Here is a 10945-nt window from a genome sequence, read left to right on the forward strand (position 1 = left end):
AGAATGTCTGGTGAATTTTATCAAGGGAAAAGACGTTATTGCCCTTCTCCCTACAGGATTTGGGAAAAGCTTAATATACCAGTTAGCCCCGTTAGTGGCACATTAAATACGTGACTACCAAATAGCAGCGATTGGTTAAATGATACCAATCGCTGCCAATCGGTACCCGCCTACCATCAAGCAAACGAATCCTAACACTGCGCCTGATTAATCAGGCTACCGTTTCAGCACATACTACATGATGAAATAACTGTTATTAAGCGCTTTTAAATCATAGTTATTCGGATGATGATAATACTAAAAGTAAAAAGTATTATTCACAGTTTTGTTAGTCTCCACAAAATATTGCAATAAATACTGTACCGTGAGATGCATTTCATGAAAATATCGTACAGAGAGATTTAGATATTGCTACATCTCTACAGTCAGCCTCCTGGGCAGTTGAGGGTGTGGATCAGCAGAGTACGTCAGCCCCCTAATCTAACTGAAATACAACTTATTTGTTCAATAGCTAGAAGGTTCCAGGTTCAACTCCATGACTGCCCCGACCTTTCTGTGAGGAGTTTGTATGTTTCTCCCCGTGTCTGGGTTAGGGTTTCTTCCAGGCACTCTGGTTTCCCCCATCAACCCAAAATATGCAGAATCAAAGCCAATTGACGTTGCAGTGACACAACTCTGGGGGTGATCTACTGTATCTCTATTGGTGGAATGTTCAGCAGTTACCATGGTGACACAACGCACACATTAGAAAGATTACTCCCTAAAAAGTTTTAAGACTTAACTCAAGGAAAAAATACAAAACGGATTTAATCAGCACACTTTCAGGAGCCTGTGATCAATAAAAGCGTTCATGGTCCTGTGACTGTAATGTTATTTGAGAGGGACTTGTTAACATCACAAATCAGCCCAGTGTTGCGGTTCCAACTAAATCAACTCTTTCTGATCATATTATGTTAAAATAAACCTCAGATTAGGGCTAACTTGAGTAACAGAGCTTCAGACAGAGCAGTGCCTACATTTAGCCTCACATCGCCAGGGAATATTGATGACTTTAGCAGCAGAGTATCAATATCACCCACCTCTAAACACCTCAGTTCGTACCTGCGCCCCTTTGATCCCTTCACCTTTCTGTGACTGGACCGCCATAAAAGCCCTTCAGATTTTCCAGCTCTGATGCTTTGACGCACAGACAGTAAATGCTCTGTACTTCCTGGCAGACTCATTAGCAACAGAATGAAATATCGCCTGGCCTGACCCGTGCTCACCCCCCTTCCCTCTGCTTACACTACAAAATAAACTGCACTCCCCAACACTATATTCCGGGCTTATTGTTCAAAGTTGGCCCATTTCGATACACTTAGGCCTTGAAGATCTTTCCATCGGTGGCTATGCTAGTTTAGTTTGCAACGTTCTCCATTAAATTAAACTGTTTTCCTGAATAAGAAGTTGTTAAAATGCAGTGCAGTTTCCAGAGTGGATGCGTTGCCATATCGCTGAAAGTAATAGGTTTTGAGCTCATGATGTAATTCTAAAGGGGTCTAGTAGTTTAAAAATGAAAACTGGACTCAAACTGAAATTAACTTGATTGGTGAGAAAATACAAAACGCCAGAAATACTTGAACCATTCCACGGTGTTTCCATTTCATCCTCGAAGTCATTCTGTAAAAAGAAAGAATGTTTTGTAATTGAACCCTAAAACCCAATTTAAAATGTGCATTACGTAGACTAACTTCTGGTGGTGGGCTCCGTCACCTGTCGACATGGACGGGCTATTGTTTCTTTGTTTTTGCGTGGAATGTTCCACAGTATGACTTATCAATCTTGCATCTATTCAGTTACAAGTGTTTTATTGCTTTATTGCATAGCTTGAAAGAGATGGATTCTTGGAGTGAGTGGGTTCACCTCTCCATAGATCTGTTTGTCTCCATGGAAACGGAGTATTTAAAGGGCCCATCTCATGCAAAATCAACTTTTCAGAGCTTTCTACCTTCTAAGAGTGATGTGTGGGCCTTGTATATGTCGCTGAAGTGTTTTTTTAGATTGATTCAGTGTTTTTTTTAACAAATTGCAGCGTATTTCTGCCACTCTCCCACGTGACAAGGAACTAATGCCTGCTACAACGATGACGTGGCCAGCTAGACCTATGACGCATTTGACATAGCAGAAGGCGCTTCGATACCATGTGAAAAGAGTTATTTTGTATGAGATGGGCCCTTTAAAGCAGATCTGGGCATTGTCCAGCTGCCAGGCCACATACGACTCTTTGGTTGACTGATCGGTCCTTTTAAGCTCATTTGGAATTACAAAATAAACATATTTTACAATTTTACCTCATGCATGGACTAAACCTGCATTGTGTTTAATTTAGAGGTGTTTTTTAATGACATTATTTGTAAGAAACCTCACTTTTTCGTTGCTGAGTCATAACAAACTCTTACCAGTCTTTCCAGCTTGTCAAAAACAATGCTATTTACTGCTTTTTATAAAGAAATACAACTATTATTTTGCAGAATTGAGTTAAGCATCTTGGCCCGGTCCTCCTCAGTATGTTCTGTCTCTCCGTGGAAAAAATAATTGCCCATCCCTGATTTAAAGCTACTATTTGCAATTAAATTGGCTGGCCCGACCCTGTTGTATTCTTACATATCACCAATAGATGCTATCTACATTAGTGCTGTTTGATGGTGTGCCAGCTTTGGCCTGACAAGAAGAACAGAAAACACACATGAGCCTGCTGGTAGCTTTAATTCCATACTGTGGAAGAAACAGGAATAGCAAAAACAAGTGGGTTTCCCCTGAAAAAGCTACATACTCCATCTTTAAAGTCCTCCTTCCTTCGTTGGACTTTCCCTGACAATTTCCAATGCTTTACAACAAATTCTCTGTTTCTTTCTGTGGCCACTCAAACTGACTCCAGAGATTTATCCAAGTGATCAAAGTAATAGGCTAGTGATTTACAGCATATGCCTAAACAAGGATTTTTCCAGACATGCATTACTTTAATTTATAAAACATGAAACCTGATATGTCTCCTCTCCTTTAATTCAAAGTTGATAAAGTGCAGTGCATTTTCCAGAATGGGTGCATTGCCATATCTCTGTTACTAATTGTACACAGTTTAAGTTGAAAAGGGAGTGGACATTTGGGATATATAGCAGGAACAGCCTCTCCTGCCAAAATGAAACCCTTTAAAGTCTATAGTGTTCTCTTTGTGCATGCTGTTTAGTATGCATTCCCCATGACTCACTCCCATTGTTATTGTGTGTCTCTTTTTCGCCCCACAGCGCCCCCTGGAGAAGCCTGACGGACTGGACGTGTCAGACCAGAGCAAGGAGCACCCCCAGCATCTGTGTGAGAAGTGCAAGGTCCTGGGCTACTACTGCCGCCGCGTGCAATAACTGTCCACAGTACGCAAAGAGAAGGAGAGAAGCCGCCGGATCCAAGATGGAGTAACCAGGATCCAAAACGGCGTCCGTTCTTCATGACATCTTCACTCGCGTCAACTCCAGAAGCCTTAAATCTATGGCAGACTGTTGCTCCCTTATTCGTAGCAAGTTTTTGTCAATGTATTAATTGTGGATTTACATGGAATGATGGTGGACAACTTACAAAAAGTGCTTTCTGATTTTTAAATATACAAAGATGGTTAAGTTTTCACAATCACTCAAAAGGAGATCACTGCTTAAAATAAGTGACAAGTGGCCATCTTGGGCTAGCTAAGCTTTCAGGACGAACTTATCTACAATATTTGCTTTTTTTGGTTTGTGATTATCAGCTTGTCCCTCCTAGCCCACAGTAGATTTTAAGAGAGTACAATGAGTAGCAATGTTATCTTTCCATTGTATTCAAGAGTTTCAAGTTACATCACTTTTTGCCTTTTATGGGTGCCATTTTGAGAACTTTGGTCATTCAAAGATAGAATAGCATGTTTTGGATTGTTTATTATTATTTTACATCACTTGAAAACCCTGGATGTTACCAAAATCCAACTTGCCTTACTTCTCCCATAACACAACTACCCAAAACAACAAAAATGGTAGGCCTATTTTGCTTAAGTTCTTAATTTCTAAAAGTAAAAAAACAGTTACTCGCAATAGAACAACACAGAATGTCCCTGCAGGGCTACCATAGCAGTTTCCAAAATGGTGGCTACATGTTTACAGAATGTCATGATTAGAGTGACCAGATTTTCAAAATAAAAAACTGGGACACTCTCGGTTAGGGGTGGTAGATAATAATAAAATTGTGAAACAAGTACGTAATTAAGGAAAACTGTTTTGTACTTGGCCCATTTTTGACATGCGAGTCCCTATACTCATTTTCTTGGTCATTTTTAAGCAGCTTTTTTGTATTTTACCTAAACAAATGTCAATATACGCCCATCTTTACTGTTGGCAGGTATAAGACTGGTCAAAAATAGGGAAATTTCTTGTATAAAACTGGGACAAATCAATGGTTTTGGATAAATCTGCAAGGGTTCAAAACTGGGACTATCCCGGGTAAATAGGGACATCTGGTCACCATAGGCTAAATGTTTACAGAACGCCGTGTTAACTCACTTTGTTCTAATAATTATCCGCGTAGCTTGGCTCTGCACCCTCTTATCCACCGCCCATTAAATTCCATGTAAATGCCACAACGCGCACTACACCTATGGGAGCAATTTCTCTCTCACTTAAGCGCTCTTCGTAAAATCCAGTGACTGTGTGTGCTTTGTAAACCTACTGGCCCTGCATTAGCCATTAGCATTAGCCTTTAGCATTAGCATCGTTAGCATCACTGTCAGTATTACCTCTTTTCGGGGTTCTTTGGCTTCGTGTTTACAAAAATCTGCCTTCCATTTTGTCTATGTTACGTTATAATAATATGCCCAGGGCCTTATGATGTCTTGCCATGTAACCAGCACATCTAATCTAACTGTGAATGAACTAAGGGATACCGTGCCATATACGTCCCTTTAGCTTACATTTGGGCCTATTTATTTTGCTTTGTGTGCAATCGGAACTTGTAACTGGGACATGAAGTAATGCATTTGTATGTTGTTTTGTTAAAATCGCTTCACAGTGCCTTTATAGAGACTACTGTAGGCTCAGATGCTAAATAATCGCGCTTTTTTCCGTCCCCGAAATTGTTTTTTGTAGTCACTTATGTCAAGCTAAATATATTCAGTGTGTTTCTAATTAGTACATGTAATGATTTGTCAAAGCTACAAAATATCTAAAAGAAAAGGGCTGTCCGCAGGATTGCTTCAGCATGGGTCCAGGGACTAGAGATTGTAGTAATGCCACAATTTGATTAGCATTACGTTAGCGGGTTAGCCGTACATATGTTGGACTTTAAAATAAATTGAAAGCATGCAGGGAGAGTGGTGCCTGAAGGGTTAGTGTTTTGGGGATGACAGCAAAGTAAAGTCTGTGGAAAAAGTATTAAGGCTTGCACTCAGAGATATGTCCAAGAGGCAGGGGTGTCACCGTCCATTAGAGCCAATTTGATAAGATCATATAAAATGTCTCTAGCACTTTTGTGAAACTAATAAGCTTCACCAGCTCAGTGTAACTTGTGGAAATTTATTCATACACTTGTTGCAATTAGTGGTCAGAGAGGACTGGTGCCTATCCCAGTAGATGGGCCTAAGGCAGGGAATTGCAGTTTATATAAAAAACAAAGCAATAAACAAATAAAATCAGGGAACACTTGCCTTGCACATTGTAAACGTGTCCAGGAGCATTCACACTTGAGAGAACAGTGAAATATAATCTGATAAACCAATGCAAATGCTAACACAACCACCATGTATAATGCCAGCGCTAAGCTCTAATGAGGCTCTTGTACAAAGGCAAAACAGGCAAACTATTCTTTTAGGATTGGTATCTAAATGTGATTATTTTGGTGACACCTCTGCCATGCACTGTCTGAAGTATGTATGTTTAAACTGTGGAGGCGAGCTGTAAAGAAGGATCACTGAAAGTGACAAAGATGACATGTGAATTCAATAGAGGCCTATATTTGTAAACTGATATATCTTTAAGAGTTTTTCATACGTATGTGTCCCTCTGTATTGTTTACACACGACAATGAAGAACATAGGAAATCTATTGGTAGACATAACTCTTTATATTGTGAAGTTTTGTAAAAGTAAAATTTTATATTTGTAGCCATGCAAAAATATTTCATACAAACAATTTGTGCCTTATGAAATGTAATCAGAATACGAGTGATGCTTTTTGACCTAAGGATCAGAAGGACATCTACTGTAGACGATCTAGTGAAGTGAAAATGAGCAGCTTGGATGAGTTTAGATCTACTTGCAGATGAGATAATTTCATAAGAATGACTGTCACTTACATGGAATGTTGAATTCAAAGTGCACTGGCTGAAAAATATATTGAAACCAGTCAGTAAAACCAAGTTGAATAATTGAAGCTTAACTAAAACCAACTTTAACATCTACTCCATCAAGCCTTTGAATTAGAGTGATCTGAACTCTCTACCATGTAGCGTGTTGCAGGTTGACTATAGCCAGCGTTGCCTCATTAGCGCTGTGAGCTGGCTCTAGCCTTTTTCACATGGACACAATTTGCTGAGCTGGAGCCAGGGGCTGAGGCAGCACATCCAGCTGGCACACTGCGTCCCTCTGCGGTTCGTTGTCATGGAATATCAACAAAGATGTTATTGCTTCAACACAACATCCCGATCTGCTGTGCTCACGTTTTCTCCGTCTTCTCTGTGTTTACGCGAGGGGGGGTCGGGCCGGTCCGGATAGAGATTTGGTCACTCTGAGGAGGGGTTTTTACTGGCTGAAAATGGTACCTCTTAAGTTGGAAGGATCATTTGGTGACTTTGCATTTTGGAAAGTTGACGGGAAGGAACAGAATGTGATCATAGGCGGTCACAGTTGGGAACAATGTGTTTGCCCAGAGGGAGTTTTTTAAGTGTTTTGAAAATTCTGTTCCGTTTCATGATTGAGAAAATGGGATAATGTGTAATATGGAGAAGTGGACAGGAGTTGTCACGCAGGTTCAAGAAGCACTATGAAACTTTTCTGCTGGAGGGTTTGTCACTATCTTATCTTTCACAATCCCACAATATGGCACTAAATGTTTCTAGCATGCATTTATTCAATTACAGAGGCTAGTGCAGTTACAAAAACCTTCAAAAATATTCATTCTTACTGTGACTCGGGTCTCCTCTTTGCAGATCTGACCTGTAACTAGGATCAGTGGTGCCACTTCCATTAATACTACTTTGTGGAACATTCTAGGTAAAGCAAAAACATTTCCACAGAGACAAGCCAGAAAAGTTATATATCATACCTTTGTTTTACGCTAAAAATATGCAATTTATTTTCAAAAGTCATTGATTCTCAGGCTGTATATTGGTCTAATGATTTAATCCTTAATTTGGTGGTAAACTACTTTTGTAATCACACAAAATTGCCATGGGGCAGTCTGATTAAGAAGTGGTATCCATTCTGTGCCTCTAGCCTCTGACATCTCTCTCTCCTTGACTGGCTAACATTTCAATGGCCTACATACCGTATCTTTTGGCCATAGACACAGTAATAGTAAACACAGACATAGTAATGGTAATAGCCACAAGTCTGCAACTAATAAGAGAAATCCTTTGTGATTGCTCCTGTCTAGTTCTACAAATTACTAATAGTAGGCCTGTCACGATAACAGATTTAAATGCATGATATATTGCTACAGAGATGCAATACTGCAATAAACGATAATGTTGAAACTAATTTATGCCACGGACACAATAACAATAACGCAGTAAACAATTTTGAAATAGGCAGCATTGTTAAAAACGCCTGAACTGCAACAAATAAATAACAGATTGAACCGATAATTAGCCACAGAAGTTAGTTATTCAACCCTCTGCAGTGTAAATCTTGTTGTATTTAAAAAAAAAAAAAAATCCAGATCTCCCCAATTTGTGCACATGTTACATTTTGAATGATAACGATAAGTCAATATAGTAATTATCGTGACAGGCCTAAGTAATAGTAGCGTAGTAGTAGTAGTAGTAGTTCAAATTAGATAACCTGGGTATCTCGCAAGATTACTCCTTTAAAGTGTATCTTTCTTTGTGTGTTGACACTTAAAACAACTTGCACTGTGTAACTTTTCTCGTTGGAGGGTGCGTCAAATACTTTTCTCCATAGAGATGTCACTGCTCTGCCGGGAATGTTCCACAGTATGACATTAAACAGCTCTCACTTACATTTATTCAATTACAGGTGGTTTTATAGCTCAAAAAAACTTAGGAAAACAGACTGTGAGTGGGGTCGCCTCTCCACAGATGTGACTTATAACTTGGTCTGGTTCTTCCTCTGAAGATAGAAAGGTTTAATGCCATTCTGTGAAACTTTCGAGGTAGAGCAATAACATCTCCATGGAGAAAAATATTTGAGAGACCCCCCCACTAGAAAAGTTACACAATGCATCTTAACATCTGAACCATATTAAGGGTAAAACGTGTAAACTAACTAAGTTGTATTCTAATAATAATTGTAGGCTAAAATATGGCAGAAATTTACTAACAACTCAGTAAGAATCCAGTGTTAAAGGTAAACCAACTGCCAGTGAAAGCAGCTGAAACAGAACATTTGAATATTGAGATATTTGCTCTTAAAGTCTTGAACGACATACTTGACTTTTCTAGGACCGTTTTATATAAGCAAGATGTGTATTTCAAAATTTTAAAATGTTGTGAAAATTTTATAAAGCAATCTGCAAAAAATTTCAAGAAATATTTCCCGGAACAAGATATTTTCTGTTTTTGTATATATTTGATGGCCGTTTTGTTAGCTCTTTTAGCAACTTTCAAGCTTTTTATGTGAAGAAGGGCCGATTGGTGAAAATTTTGGAAAAAAAAAAAAAAAAAGCTGGGAGAATATTCAGAATTTTCAGAAATCTGAGGGCGTATCCTGCAGAAATATTTAAGATTTTTTACTCTTATTTTGTATAGAATATGCAAGTTACACTAAAAAGGAAATATTGTTTTCTACATAGGATATTATGAAAAAGCTGGTACATAATTAATATGCAATTATAAGCCAATGTATAGGAAGATTTATCAGTGTTGAATTGCTAACTAACTGTGCTGCCATGACAACCATACAGTCGCCTTTTATGTATCTATGACACTATTTTGAAAGTATATTTTTGCTTTTATTCTTATTTAGTGACTGATACTCACCACTGTATTAAGCACGTAAACTGTGAGATGTAGTTTGCTTCAAACGACAAGCAAATATTATAATAAAAAAATATATATGGTGTATTTTGATGTTATTAATAGTAGTTGTAGTAGCGATTGTACTATACTTTTGAAGAGAGAGTGTGACAAAGAACTGTTTTTAGAGTTTGCATGTGCATGTGTTTGGTTTTATGAAATAGTATGGAATATTATTTGGTGCAATGTAATTTAAATACAGTAGTTTGCTATAGTATATATTGTTTTAACTCTAAGAGCAACTTCTGGTTAGTTATAATCGGCCTGGTTACACCTATGGATTATATTGTAGTGTTTTTGCACCAAAATTTTCATGTCATAAAACAACAAATTTAGATTTTAAACTGTTACAGTGGAAAAAAAATGTTGAATTGTCAAAAATGTTAAATCTAACATCTGATTTTAATTCTATTTTTTCAGATTTGTTTTTCTTTTTTCCTCCACATTTTTTCACTTTTAAAAAAAAATATTTTTCCCCCCATATTTTTTATTTTTTTTTCCCCCCATATGATAATTCCTGTCTAATATAAAGTCTTTGTCATTTTTCATCAAATTGTGTGTGTTCCAATATAGCAAAAAATACAACTTCGTAATCAATTTTGCAATCAAAACAGTGACCCTAACTTCTAAAATTTTCACATTTTCAAAAAAAAAAAAAAAGTCCAATGTAATTACAATATATGCACATATGTGTATCCAGGCCCTATTTGTAGCCTACATATTTACTGAATGTATTGTTTAACACTTATGTGGTCAATTTGCGTTGTATTCTTGACTGTTATCACTTGATACTTGTAATGCGATATTGCAATAATGAACTATGTAGACTGGACAGAACACAGATGTTTTTGGAGCGAGTCGTAGTAGTATCCAAGAGAATAGGTCTGTAAATTCATGTCCACGAAACGGCATTCCAAAATGTGCCTTATTTGTTAGATGGGAGACTATTGTAGTGCTTTTAGTGCTGTTCAAATTTGACAAATAAAAAGATCATGATGAATTGCGTTGGTGTGTTTTGTTTTGTTTTCTTTTATTTTACGGAATTTTCTGGATTGACTTCTCTGGGAGGTGTATTCATTTGGGAATTATGAGTCAGATTTTTTAAGATGCAAGCCTGCTTACAGTAAGGCTGCAGTATTAACTTTTCGGTAGGGGGGGTCTGTCACCTGCTTGTTTCTATGGATAATGTCATCGCTTTGCCTGGAATGTTCCACTGTTCCACAGACAATAAACAGCTTTATCTTACATTTTATAGCTCAAAAATGTCTAGAAAAACAAGCATTGTACTGTGAGTGGGGTCAACTCTCCACAGATGTGATCTGTAACTTGGTCTGGTTTGGTCTCCATGAAGATAGAAAGGTTTAATGCCATACTGTGAAACATTCCTGACAAAGCAATAACATTTCCATAAAGAAAAGCATTTCAGGGGCCCTCCACAAGAAAAATTACACAATGCACAATAATTGATTAAACACAATCAAAATTAATTACACATGCTTTTTTCAAATTTATTTGGCTAAAAAGTTACATACAGTGGCTTTAAAGTGTGTGTTTTGATGATTCTCTTAATTTCTACTTAATTTGGTGGGATAAAACCTACCATAAATAAAAATGACAGTTTTGCACAAATCAAGAAGCAATTTGCGAAGAAAAGCTGAAAAATATGTTGAAAATTACAGCAGATAATTCAAATATACTGCGG

At 37.6% G+C, this 10945-nt stretch overlaps 1 protein-coding gene across 1 annotated transcript in view; it reads left to right on the forward strand.

Annotated features, from left to right (window-relative positions):
- The window catches only part of zcchc24 (zinc finger, CCHC domain containing 24), a 126776-nt gene extending 116533 nt beyond the window's left edge, over positions 1 to 10243 (forward strand). The window contains exon 4 of the mRNA XM_020939648.2: positions 3285 to 10243. Within this exon, the coding sequence (XP_020795307.1) occupies positions 3285 to 3398 (114 nt within the window). The 3' untranslated portion in view covers positions 3399 to 10243. The remainder of the gene's footprint in view (positions 1 to 3284) is intronic.
- The last annotated feature ends 702 nt before the right edge of the window (positions 10244 to 10945 follow it).

Source organism: Boleophthalmus pectinirostris, unplaced genomic scaffold, assembly GCF_026225935.1.
Source record: "Boleophthalmus pectinirostris isolate CB_2022bp ecotype Guang Dong unplaced genomic scaffold, ASM2622593v1 HiC_scaffold_5, whole genome shotgun sequence".
NCBI classification, from domain to species: domain Eukaryota; kingdom Metazoa; phylum Chordata; class Actinopteri; order Gobiiformes; family Gobiidae; genus Boleophthalmus; species Boleophthalmus pectinirostris.